The sequence below is a fragment of the Amblyomma maculatum genome, chromosome 1 (genome assembly GCF_055883805.1).
Source record: "Amblyomma maculatum isolate TAMU_Amacu chromosome 1, ASM5588380v1, whole genome shotgun sequence".
In the NCBI taxonomy this organism is placed as follows: domain Eukaryota; kingdom Metazoa; phylum Arthropoda; class Arachnida; order Ixodida; family Ixodidae; genus Amblyomma; species Amblyomma maculatum.
The window spans coordinates 285,615,044-285,629,021 of NC_139344.1; the positions used below are offsets into that span (position 1 = coordinate 285,615,044).

Sequence of the window (13,978 nt, forward strand, 5' to 3'; positions counted from 1 at the left end):
CGTGGTGCAGTACAGAAAATAGACATATCTGCCCTCTAACAAACCACACTGTGCTGTGCATTGCTCAATTCGAGAGTACAGACTGCAACGCATCAATTGTGGAAGGCAGGGCAAGCAAGCATCAAAGCACAGCTACTCGCAGCAGCTGTAACCAGGGCCCCAATAAAAAGATGTCACACACTCTGCTGACCAGGGCTATCAAGTGCGAGCTGCTTTATTCTTTTCCACACCTGGGACAAGGAATGCCTGCACAGCAGTTGCTCTCAACCCTGGTACTAGTTAGTGTTCGGAGGTACTTGTACGGAAACCTTTCCAGCATCTTTAAACGGAATCTTCAGCAATCTACCATGCGTCTGTGCTTTGTTCCGGGCTGAACTGAAGGAGAGCCACCACGTCAGGTTCAATACATTACAAAATGGCGTTTAATGCCCAAATAAAAGGGACGACACATCTGCGGTAGCTCTGCCTTCCAACTGCAGTGTGCAAATGAGCTAGTAGTTATCAATGCAGCAAAGTGTTCTATTTTGAACCACTTTCTACTGGATAGCATAAAAGGTAGCCACTTCACTTGTCCAATACTGTGGCCAACATGGTGTTGTTTTGCTTCATAGCCGTGAAGTGACCATCAAGGTGGCAATTTCTGGAAACGACATTGCACATGGTTCTATCCTTTATGAGAGCATGCTCCCACAGAGGGCAGACGCATGCTGACTGATCTTGCCCTCTGCAAAATAGGAAGCAGCAGTCTTTGTTACTAGGACTCTGCCTGAACTGCTGTTCCATTTAAAAACAAACAAACAAAAAAAAAACTTACCTGGCGCAGTAAAGTTGCAGCCACACACGCACTGTATTTCCAAAGTCCACTTGTACACAAATTTTTCTTTTTGTGCTGGTGTCTTCACTAGTGCTGATTCACTTTGTAAATAGGAGCCACATGATTGGCTAGATTTCAACCTGAGCACTTGCCATACAAACATGTCTCCAGAATTGAAATTTCAGCTTTTCCTGGTGGTCAGGAAAGTGTTATTCTTTGATGTATCAATTCATAGGCCACTAGCCAGCACAATAGACATTAAAATAGCATTAAAAAAAAAAAAAAAGAAAGGAAAAGCATTATTTGGGAGCACTGTAAGATTCGTTGCTGAAGTACAATACCAGGGACTGTTGAAATTTCTTGATGTAGCCACCACTTAAGAACCCATAATTTGCTTTGGAATGAAAAGCAATTTGCAGAGCCATTTAATGCTTGTACACCCGTTGACCCTAAACCAGACAGTGCCGTTCAGTGATAATGTTAAATATGAAAATTGTTATGATTCCAGCAATGTCTGCTGCCCTGTGTGCCCTATTCCTTCTCTTGGAATTGACAGTTATAAAACTATCGAGTGCCTATTTGGGTAACATTTGCTGCATTTTAACCTTTCGGCTCTTGTGTGGACAACTCAAAATCAAGTGTCCACTACTGTCAGTGATAACTCAAGAAATGGAATATTCGGTATTGTAGTAGGTGAATGGCTTAAGTTCAGGGCAACCCGGAACCAAATGACGACTCTGGTAAGTGATGGTTGGTTGGCCACATTCTTTTCATTCTATGCACACCAACACAGCACACTTGTAACCATTCCCTGAAAAGCCATTAACAGTCTCGGACATGACTGTTTGAGCATATGTACACATGGCATTGCAGCAATTAAAAAACTACAAAACAGCCACCACTGCAGTTGCACACAAATAGGAAGGCATTTTTTTCTTTTTGTTAAAACACACAGTGGTATTGTTCCCTTGGTTCAAGCCACAAAAACTGCTGAATATAGTTACTGCCCTTTCAGTGGTACTTAGGGTAGCAAGAAAAAGACAACCAAACGAAAGACTGCACCCTCTTTTTATACATTTTGATCGTGTTCAGTCCAAAACCGTACCAATTGGTGCAAAATGTATGAATAAGGTCACTTCTGTGGCTGTCCTGCTTTGCTACAGCACCTGTATCTTTGGATTGAGTACACCTGGAGACAAAATGAATAAGGTGCAATTGTTTCATGGGAACCATCTGCCACAAATGAATGAGCACACACACAACCTTTCACAGCAAAGCATCATACATGAAGTGAGAGAAAATGCCTGACAGCTGGGCAGCTATAGCTTTGCACATTTAGTAACACGAGGCATGTGCAAATGCTTGCAGCTTCAGAAACTGCTTCCAGAATGACCATTACAATGAAACACAGCTGGTGTGCCCCTTACAATCATGGACACACAGAGGTCGAAAGACGAGGAAATCTACAACCTGTAGGCTCAAAGCTAAACAGAGGCTTCATTGACCAGCAAGATCCACGAGCATGCCACACAAGTCTGCACAGCTCTGCTGCTTGTAATTTTCTGCAGAAAATGGCAAGCATCACATTTGTAAACTTGCATCTTATAAAATTTCCAAGAACTCACAAGATCTGAACACATTTTTTTTACCCTGCTAGAGGTATTTCATTTTTTTATGTCGTTTATTAACATACCTGTTCTCTGTCAAGTCCTGAAAAGACATGCAGCTTCCTGTACCATTCAAACCAAGTTCATATCTCTCATTTGGCCTGTTATACGAAAGTGTCACAGGCAGAGGCTTTTTTCTTGTGAAGCCTCACTATACCCTCACTATACTTAATCATTTACCAACAATGCTGCAGAATATACAGGGGCATAGATAATTGTTAACACGGTCAGCATAAGTGTGCACCTTTCAAACCCTACACAGCACCGTGGAACAGTGACAAACAGTTGTAACCTTGTAGTCATCATGTGCTCAAATTGGCTGTCACACAGGGTGAAAACAGTGGTTTTCGCTCTGACGTACCGTTTCCCACACCAAGCGGCTCTGACGCAGAAACGCCACCCTAGCTGGGCGCTTGGCCTGCTGTCTGAAGCTGTACAGTTGATTCCAGATATATAGAATTATTGCCTATACCGAACCCTGAGATTATCCCCTTGAAAATGCCATTGGATTGGATTGGTGTTCACGTTTATGAAACTTTCATGCAGTGAAAAATTCGATATATTGAACTCCACACCGCAGCCCTGTAAGGTGCCTCTGTCCTAATGTTGCCCCCACCATCATTTCTTACACGTTGTGCAGGGTCGGCTGCACAGTCTTGAGCTCCTGCTAACAACGCAAATTCTGTAAAGCTACTTGGTGAGGTGGATGTCGAGTCTGCTTGAAAGTGCCTTTGGTCTTGTGTCTTTGTTTTCAACGTGACATTGCTGTCATGCGGGGAAGCTGGCGTTAGGTGGTTTACTTTGGAGTGAAGCCAGCCTAGCTGACCGAACGCCTGCAGCCGCTTTCCCATGGCCTGTTTCGTTGCTGAAGGAGATGGAGAAATTAGCTTCACCCTAAGTTATTATTGCGTCTATAGTGTTCCAGTAACGATTATGGAGCAGCTTTTACTTGAACATTAACGCCAACTGAACTTGTGCCATGCGGCACGAAATGCAACTGCAACGTGCGTGCAACGGGAGCTCTGAAGCACCGATCCACATCAACGGAGCGGCACGTAAAGCTGCGCCCAGTGCGTCTCGCGTTTTGATGCCTGGCGAGCGTGTATGCTTCGTGGTTGGACTGCCAGTACGACGGCGGGTAGACCATCGGTGCACAAAGCATGCCGCTAGCGTGGGTACACCGTATTCATGCTTCTGGCTTACAAAGGAGCTCATTTTTGGCACGTTTTATACTTTGAACTATTTCGAGTCTGATATATCTGGGATCGACTGTAGCTGTGGGTTAGCAGTGTAGTGTGAAGAAGCCAAGCTATCAGGCGCTTGGTTATTTGCGACCTCCTAGACTGCCATAAGCGTCTTTGAAAAGTCAATGGAACTTGGGAAAAAGTCTGCACTTCTCTAGCAAGGATCGCCGCTTGAGTTTTCGTCTCTTCAGTGACTGAATTGCGCTGCTTGCATGCATTTATGAAATTTTGTATTGCGAATTTCGGCTATATCGAACTATTTTAGATTTTTTTACTTGGTCACTATAATGAGGTTTGACTTACAAAGAAAATTTAAAGGCCACTAATGTCAGCCTACTTTCTTTGCTCAGTGGGCAGCGCTTCTAAAACAATGTTGCTACTGTCAGTTTCTCAAGGTTATTCCAATGAAATTGTGAAAATTTTACCTTGTTCATGACTATGTCCCATATATTAAATTGTACAGGCATCTCCTGTGGGCTACATAAATAGACAAATTTTGTAATTCATTTTGAAAACTACATGTACCACTTCAGGGTTTGAATGTTTGCATTCAATGTCAGAGCTGTGCAAACTGTGACATCCTAAAGAACGTTGCACGTCGCAGTGGTAAAACACAATGTTTAGAACCGCCTGGTTGCAATGCCACCAGTGCACTTTTAGAGGCACACATGTTTTTGGCCTCTTTTTTTGAGTACTCCTGTGTAGCAGAAACTGCCATACCCATTGGTTCTAACATACCCTCCCATCATTGCAAGCATTGACACGCATTCACTGCCACACCATCCACAAGTCATAGGCAAAAAGTGTGTACACATGACACAAAGGTGAATACAAATATACGAAATGACTAGCACTAAAATAAAGCATGTCAGTGCTGTTGCTCATTATGCAGTGCTAAATACACCCTGGAGCAGTAACTGACCGACTGTTGCATGTAGTATATATCAAAGCCTTTGGTGCAAATGCTAATGACACTTGGAGCCAATGGGTGGGAACTCTGCAGTGAAAGCACCTGTCCTTGGCTGCTGGTCGTTGCACGGTGCCATAAGTGTACCTTCCCAGGCCAGAGGCAGTATGGGACATCCTGGAGTCATGGCTAATGTCAGGTCCCACCATCGTATGTACATATCTAATGGCAGTCATTGAGTTTTCCTTGCTTCCTACCGATTGCCGGAGTTAGTTGTCACTTTACTTAGTGAGATGGATACGATGTCCCTCCCAAATTAAATAAGCTGGTAGCCAGCATGGGTGAAATGAAACCATGAACAGTAAAGTAACAATATGTACATGGAACCGGAGGTGTCAAGCCTTGGCTGAGGGTACTGCTTGAGGCTGGTTGAGCACGGTTCCTTCAGTGGCCTGCGCACAAAGTGGAGCTGCAGTTTTGGTGGCAGCCAAATGCACTGGTTCACTTTTGCTTCAGGGTTCAACATGGAATTTTCACAGCAGATTATTACATGTACATGCTCCAGCAATAGACATGGCTAAGACCTTGGTTTGTGTGTTGGCAGCCACAATCACAATTTTTGGCATTGTCGCAGTGGGAAAATGACTAATTTACCTTTGAATATAGGAAGAGTATGCAGACTGAAAAATTTCCAATCTGCCTTCTCCTGAGCTCTACTGGTTGAAAACCAAATGTTAGCTTCTAATGCACATGTGCAGTTCATATTAGTGATAGATGGCAGCAGCTGCCAAACACACATTAATTTCAGCCAGTTTCCTGGATGGCAGAAAACTTGATATTTGTGTCACAAATTTCCGGATTGGTGATGCTGTCATGCAGAACACTGAAACATTAGACAAACTGTGATTATAAGGTTGCAACATGATTCAAACAGCATTATGACGTAACAGCTTCAAGTAAATTAATTGTGCTCAAAAAGAAAATCAGAGTTATTAGATGGGAATCAAACCTGTGACCCTTAGGATGTGTGTCAGGCATGTCACCCCTGGGCCATTGAGGCATGTTCATTCTATTTTAAAAGAAGCCTTGTGTATCTTGTGGTAAATATAAAAAAATTGGAGGTGATATGCAAAGCAGATCCCAGGCAACTGAAGGGGAAGCTAAAGTGTCCCTCAAACTTTTGTGTATTTACCAGAGGGTGCTGTGCATATATTGAGAAAAGAAAAAGTGGAAGCGTATTATGATGCAGTCTCATGCTGTTCAGGACAGGCATGGCCAAAACCCCTCCAAATTCCCCTTCCCCCAAGCTAGAATGCAGGTGGCATGTTAAAATATAGAAGCAAAGGATACATCAACCATCCGCGGAGTCTCGTTTGGACTGCCAAAGCGAGCGGTTGGCACTCTTGTCTCACTCGGTGCTCGGCGAGTGTCGCCAGTGAGCATTCTGCAGTTTCTGGCCTACATCAGCAAATGCATTCTGTGATTTTGTAGAGAGTGCAGCAGCAGGTTTCTCACCTGCTCTTTGCGGATTACTTGTCAGCTATCCCCTCTGCACGCTTATCTGCATGGATTCCTGTTTGGTGATCCTCGAGCGACGTGTCACCTTCCTGCTGCACATTAGCCATGCTGTGTGTACTCCTATGCACATGGCCTTAATGCACCACTTCAAACAGTGACCTACGGCATGGCCCGCCATACTGCCATCTAGCGGTCCCCTGTGGACTTCCTCGTCGCAGTGGTGGTTTCCTGCAGTCCCTCTCAGATGCCTGTGGTCTTGCAGGGGTGCAGTAATAGCTTCCCTCAAACCACTCAGCTCCCTCACTGGATGCTGACCATGCTGCAAGTTTAATGTAAGCCGTCCACATGCCACTCCCAGCTTGCGGCAGTCATCCCTTTCTTAGGAGGCCTGTCGTCATCTACTTTAGACTTATGGAGGCCTTTGTGCAAGCCTTGGCATGCCCCTTTCCACCGGAACTATTGTTATGACCCCCTCCTGTGCCAGGCCCTCTCTGAACCTGTGCAGCACAGCACCACATTCCTGCTGCCCTTAGCACCATTTCGTGGTGCAGGCGATTTCTAGTGGTCATCGGGGAAAGTCTAGTGGTCCGACTGCCAGCATGACTGGAGCGTGCTGTATGGTGCCAGCCATGCTCTGCGGTAAGAGTAGGACTTTCAGAGACTCATTTTGCTGCAAGAGACAGAGAACTAGCGCACCCTACTTGTGTTTCACCACCGTCACCGCCATGCTGTGGCACTGGAGGTGATGTGTGTAGTGGTGCGTTGATTTGTGGCTCTTCCAGAACGTGCCCTGGATTAATCTAAGGCCTTCAGACATCTTACAATGCTCGAATAATACCTTTGTCTTCGTCTCTCCTTCCTGCTCGACTTTGCTGTGCATGCTCTGTTCGGCATGGCCTCTACCTCAACTCAGCTGTCTCCACATCAAACTTCCCCCAATGGATGGATGGCTGAGCCCTTTGAATTAGGTGGCGGCTCATGCCACCTATCCTTGAGTAATGATATATTTTGTATTTACATACAACTCCAAGTAGTAACACCCTCACAAGGGTGGCAGAAGACAAGCTTCACACTCCACTGTCTCCATGATGATGACACATTTTTGAGAGTTGCTAAATGCAGCTGAGTGTTCATGTATGCAGCCTCCCATGCAGCAGCAGCTGCCACTCTGTTCACTCTTACTCCTCCTTGCTCTTCTTTCCTTCCCTGTTCCACTCAACTCTCTCAATGCCTTCTCAACCACCCAAACCACCTTCTTGCCACCTTTTTCTTTGCTGCAAGGTCACTGAAATAAGCAGGTTTCCCCCAGCAGCTTGCAAAGCCTGCTTTAGCTGCCTTGAAGAGCTGGGGAGGAAAAAAAAATTTATACCATCTACACAGGTTCAAAACATCACATAATGTGTGTTATAAGGAACACCATCGATCTCATCATTCTACAGCTTGTGGGGCCCCACAACCCCCTTTAGTGTTTCAAACCGCGTGCGCTTCTTCCTGTTTGTGTTGGTGGTTGCCCGGGCAGCGCGAGTACGCATGCGCGAGCTGCCTGGAGCGGGGCCGGCATGTTATTGGCGCGAAACCGAAGGTAGATAAGCGGGTCGGAAGCAAGGCTCGTGGCTTTTTCGCCGAGCGGCCGGCGAGTGAAGGACGGCCAGTGAGCGTCACAGGCCGGCGGGATGTACTACACGGACGACGGAGCGGGGTCCTGCCAGACGAAGATGGAAGCAGTGCCTACAAGGATGCCTTAGGAGTATTAGTGTGAGTTGCTGCCACGCGAGAAGCCATGTTTTTGTACCGTCGTCAACGCTTTGGCCCTATTACTCGCTCTATTCGCGCCGCAGTGTGTTTTGTGTAGCTGCGGCAAAGCCCTGACCCTTGTTCCGTTTTATTCTTGATCGTCCATTGTCGCGCACCTCGACGGCATGTTTTTAGCGCAGTTTTGTTCAATGCTGTTTCTTTTTTATTCAATACTTTTCTGTTGATCCAGAATAAACTGGTGTTTTTAAGAAAGACTTGGTTTTTCACTCGTCGGGCGAGACCATGGCTCGCGGACCCGTATTCTAGAAAGCGGAGCCTTCAAGCAATCATACCCACCCTCATGTAACAACTGATATCCAAGGCCTTAGAGCAAATAAATAAACCCAAGAAAAACATTGCATGCTGTCTTTGTGCAAGTACAAGTACAGTAATAATCTGAATTTTCATGAAAGTGAGAATCTGGTATTAAATTTCTTTTGATGCTCTGACGTGCATGTTTTACCACCCGGTCAAGCAAGCGGAAGTCACTGAATGCCTCTGGTGACAAGTTAATTCAAAACCTTTTATGTGGAGAGTGTCACGGCACTTTCGAATGCAACACTCCTAGCACCTGCAAAAAATGGTTTCTAGGTTCAAGTGCTTTCCAGGATCCATTTTTGCTGATGAGGGGTTGTCCAGAAATAAAAGTGAGTCGGTTCCAAACTATTCTAGGGCTGGATTCTGCTTGTGGCAAGGTCAGACTACAGCATTTCAGCATCAGCAATCAGCTGCTGGGGCAGAGGGGCATGGCAGCAAACAAGCACCATTCTTTAAGCGACTAGAATACCAATCAGTAGCCATCATTAATTTTTTCTTAAAGGCATATTCAGAGTATGCAAGCATTTGATGACTGCCATGCAATTTGTGAAATTTTGGCACCAGGGGCACGGACATGCAAGAGCACATGGAAGGAAGTGTGACATACTGGTTTAGGCCTGACGCTTGGGAACTTTGGACCCTTTGAAGGAAAAAGGGCCAAAGCAGATCTTCTTGGCTGGCCTTTCATTGTTGCTCTGCTCACGCATGGTGCGCTGGTAGAACTCGTCCTCTTTAATATACCTGAAGTGACAATAAATTCAGTGTTATCAGTTTCTTGCAGCACTGTGGAATCCAGGAGACCTCTCAGCCAATAACAAGAATGCATTAAGTATGTTCCTCCGCACCGCATCGTCTACATGTTTTCTGCTCGCAGCATATAGAGATATAGTTGCAAAAGAGTATAGACACTGTCTGTGCAGCAAACTTGGAGTCTTAGACTCGTGTTTTGTATAACCTTGTGCTCTTTGTCACATCTGCACATTTAGTTCACTGTATGCAAACAAAGCTGTTGAGGCAACTTCAGCCTAGTGGCACCATGTTTTTTTTGCGAAAATAATTTTATTTGAACCAGCTTTCTTCTTTAGGCCTAGGTGAGGTAGAATCAAAATAATTCAATGCTCACATATATGTTGCTGTAGATGAGATGAAGCCAAATGAATGCTTGCTGAGCTGTTTAATTATGATCAAAGAATATACTGAAAAATCCAGTAACAATTGACAACTTAGCTCCAAAGTGAGACTGCAGGCTTTGAAGTGCACTGCCATGTTGACAACGTGATTCTAGCTCACAAATTGCAAACACTAAACTAAGCACTTGTGTAACTTGGGCGTACGTTAAAGAGACAGTTTACTGACTTTTTCAGAAATTTTTTCTTTCTTCACTGAAAAGCTCCATCCCTTTCACAGCTCCCCATACTGCGCAGCGAGGAGTGTGTCCCAGGTGGCCGTCGCGAGAACTAGCGGCACTGCAGTCAACTCTTGCTCCTTGCTGGGCGCGTCATCTGCTACACGCGGCACGGAAGCGTGGAGCGGCAAGTACGCACGTAGATTTTGCGTGGTGCAGTTGCACTGTACATTGCTGCAGTATAATTGTAACTACATTACGACAGCTTTGGCTTCGAAGCGACGCATTAAATTGGAGAACGCATCTGTGTTATGCAAAATTCACTTGTTAATGCTGTGAAACAAGTGTGAGCGCCGTTGGCTTGCTCACAAGCACTGTTTTTTGCTTTACTCCCTGGCCTGTGTTTTGTAGTATGTTCTTTCAGGGCATACATCCTGTCAAATTTTTCGTGCATAGGAGCACTCTAAGCTTAGAAGTTAACGCAGTGGGTGTCACATTTACTACTGCGCTGCGCAGATTGCCTCCATTATATGCAGAAATCTGCTAGCCTAGGCAGCCTGTTCATGCAGTGGATGAAGTCTGGCTACTCGCATCAAATGATATAGTGAACACTTATTACGAATAAACGGCCTTCGTCGCCGCCTAATCAGAAGCGCTTTTCTTAATGTGTCACTTTCGAGGTATGGCATGGAACATAACTCCGGATTGGCACTCTCGCACTCCCGTATATAGCAATGTAAAAAAAAAGAAATATTCCTTTGTCGTTTAAAACAACACCAGATGTGAAGAGTTATTTCATAAGGCTACTGAAAGAGGAATCAGTCAAATGGGCGTGCGTGCTGCGAGAGGAAATGACTGAACAAGCGCATGAGTCTATTCAAGAAACAGATATTGCGAGTAATCAAGCCGCGCCCTTGAGAGATTCCCGTCTTCCTTTACACACACACACAGAGAAAAGAGAAACGACATAATTTTACTGCTTCTAAGGAAAGTTAATGTAATTTCAAACTAGTACTGGACTGCAGTTTTAAAACACGATATCCAAGGTATCTAGCGCCGGAAAGGACATTAGAAGTGAATTGTATGAACCTCAGTTATTTATTAATGCAACAAGAAAAATGAGCAAAAATGCAATATTGTCAACAACACTAATGTCGAATGCTAATGAAATGCAGCAAACAACCAGAACTTGATTTCATCAACATAGAAAAACATTGCAAGGTTACAAGCAAATAAGAGGAAAACATAATATTTATTTTGGGAAATGCTTGAGTGGGCAGCATAATCCTTTTTTGAGTCTAGTGTGAAATGAGCTTTATCGTTCCTAATTTCCCCCGACCATATTTTTTTTTGTTTTGCATGTGATTTTGTATTGCTTCAACAGCAAAAACCATATTTTCAGCGAATTCATTTCAATGCATGCATTAAGGAGCTCATATGCTTGGTAGTTGAAACGTGGAGGCTAACCAGGAGGGTTCTACTTAAGTTGAGGACAACCCAGAGGGCTATGGAACGAAAAATGGTAGGGGTAATATTAAGAGATAGGAAGCGTGCAGAGTGGTCAAACGATATAGTGAACACATATTACGAATAAACGGCCTTCGTCGTCGCCTAATCAGAAGCGCTTTTCTTAATGTGTCACTTTCGAGGTATGGCATAGAACATAACTCCGGATTGGCACTCTCGCACTCCCGTATATAGCAATGTAAAAAAAAAAGAAATATTCCTTTGCCGTCTAAAACAACATCAGATGTGAAGAGTTGTTTAATAAGGCTACTCAAAGAGGAATCAGTCAAATGGCGTGCGTGCTGCGAAAGGAAATGACTGAACAAGTGCATGAGTCTATTCAAGAAACGTATATTGCGAGTAATCAAGCCGCGCCCTTGAGAGATTCCCCTCCCCCTTCACATACACAGAGAAAAGAAAAATAACAATTTCACTGCTTGTAGGGGAAGTTAATGTAATTTCAATCTAGCACTGAACTGCAGTTTTAAAATATAATATTCAAGGCATCTATAGCGTCGGAAAGGGTGTTAGAAGTTAATTGCATGAACCTGAGGTATTTATTAGCGCAACAAGAAAAAAATGAGCAAAATGAAATATTGTCAATAACACTAATGTCGAATGCTAATAAAATGTAGCAAAAAACCAGAACTTGGCTTCATTAACATAGACAAGCATTGCAAGGTTACAAGCAATGCAGAGGAGAACATTATACTTCTTTTGGGAAATATATGAGTGGGCAGCATAATCCTTTTTTGTGTCTAGTGGGAAATGAGCGTTAGCGTTCCTAACTTCCCCTGACCATCTTTTGTTGCATGTGGTTTTTATTGCTTCAACAGCAAAAACCATATTTGCAATGAATGCACTTCAATGCGTGAATTAAGGAGCTCATATACTTGGTTGGTAGCATATCTTGAGCTCATTTAGAAGCTTATATGCATTTGTGCTTGCCTGCCTCACACAAATGCACTTACGAAGCCGTTCAACATCATAGTCCAGGCAGGAGTTTGACGTACCAGCCATTGCAAGTCTGGAAGGACTAGCTTGTAGATGCTGATCTAGATCCTCTTCTGAGCTTTTTAGATGCTTATCTTTTAACAACGAGAAACAGCTTAAAGAACCGTGAAGAAGCGAGAAGCTACACTCCCATCCCTCCTAACTCCCCAATTACCCAAACAGCAGCCGAGAGTCATCCCTTCAATCAAATAAAGGCTTTATTTATTCATTCATTGTCTTTTTTCTTTTTCTTGTCAGCTGCCGCAGCTCACAGCATGCGTTTTCTACGCCGCATGCTCAGGTAATCTGAAGATGTTTTACTTTTTGTGATCGTCTTGCTCGTCGAATTTCTCTGCAGTTCTTGTGATGTCTCCTCTTTTCACATTAGCTCAGAGTTTGGAGCCCCATGCACAATTCCGCTTCATTGATATGCTTCAGAAGAGCTTCTACATAATCAATGCTCGAAGAGCTTATACATAATCAATGCTCAATTCACATGATATGAGAACTTTATGCGCAACATATCTTTGCTGTGACAATTAACCGCTCAATTACAAAAGTCTTCTCGACAAGCAAATTTGCTCGCTCTCATGGCTCGTCTATTTCCTCTTTGCGAAAATACTCAAATTCTGTTCGAATTGCTAGTACTGCGACGAACTCAAAATGATCCAAGTAAAAATTTATTTGTGCAGCTCAGCTGTCCGATCTGCACTATGTACACTGATAGGCTCTTGGAATCTTGCACATTCTCTTCCAGCATTGCTGTCGGAACACACGGGGTAGCGAGATTATTAGGGTGCTTTCTCTTTAGTATATAATGCCTTTTGTGCCCGAAATATGTCCCAGAAAGAAAATAAAGAGCCTTGCTACACGAACTATCACGAGAGTGCTTGAATATGGTTCCTTTTCTAAATGCAGATCAGAAATTGTTCACTTCGAAGTAAGTTATCTCTTCTTTGCAGAGCTTGCCACCTTTTAATATCAAGGACGTCTATCAGTGACACAAGCAAATAATGGACTACGAAGTAATCGTTTCAATAGGCTTCGTTGCCCCCCGGTGCAAAGCATGCAGGCCAGCATGAAGAGGTTTGACGTTGAAAAAAATATCGCAGAATGCTTAAGCTTCCTTTTAAGAGAGCGTGCGTTAGCGCTTCTCTTCATTCCGTCAATTTTAGGCATCTAGAGGCTGGCATGTAGTTGGCAAAGCGTTAAGCATCTATTTGGTTTGATTTTAGGGGAAAGACGCAGCATCTTCTTGGCGTACACCCTACGTTTACAGTGAATGGCATAGAATTGGAGGCACACATGCCGGCGGCTTGAATCCCTGTCACGAACTGTACTGAAACTGGAAAAGAAGGTGAATGCTAAACAAGAAGCAAAAAATTGGATGGCACCACATTGAACACTGCGCAATTTAATATGAAACAACCTGCACATCACGCTATCGCGTAATAATAAGAAATGAAACCGAAGAGCAGACAACGTTACTAGAACGTTGGTTCTAGCGAGCAAGCCGACGGCACTCACACTTGTTTCACAGCATTAGCAAGTGAATTTCTCATAACACAAACGCGCTCTCCAAGGTATACTGCAGCCACATACAGTGCAACGGCAGCACACAAAAGCTACGTGTGTGCCGGCCGCTCCATGCTTCCGCGCCGCGTGTAGCAGACGACGTGCCCGACAAGGAGCAAGAGTCGACTGCAGCGCCATTAGTTCACGTGATGGCCACCGGGGACACATCTCCAGGTGAAGCTGTGACACTGAGTTTGTTCTAGTAATGTTGATAGTAACCCTATGCAGCTCTATGAACACGATGACTGCCACGCCACTTAAATCGCGTGCAGAACTAAGATGCACATATTTTGTTAA

The 13,978-nt window shown here is 44.2% G+C and overlaps 1 protein-coding gene across 4 annotated transcripts in view; it reads right to left on the reverse strand.

Moving 5' to 3' along the window:
• Positions 1-133: 133 nt before the first annotated feature.
• The window catches only part of RhoBTB (Rho-related BTB domain containing), a 302,716-nt gene continuing 288,871 nt past the window's right edge, over positions 134-13,978 (reverse strand). For all 4 annotated transcript variants that reach the window (XM_084591542.1, XM_084591543.1, XM_084591544.1 and 1 more), the window contains 2 exons: positions 8,870-9,003; positions 134-5,084 (listed from right to left, as the gene is read on the reverse strand). In XM_084591542.1, the coding sequence (XP_084447668.1) occupies positions 8,874-9,003 (130 nt within the window). In that variant the 3' untranslated portion in view covers positions 134-5,084; positions 8,870-8,873. The remainder of the gene's footprint in view (positions 5,085-8,869; positions 9,004-13,978) is intronic.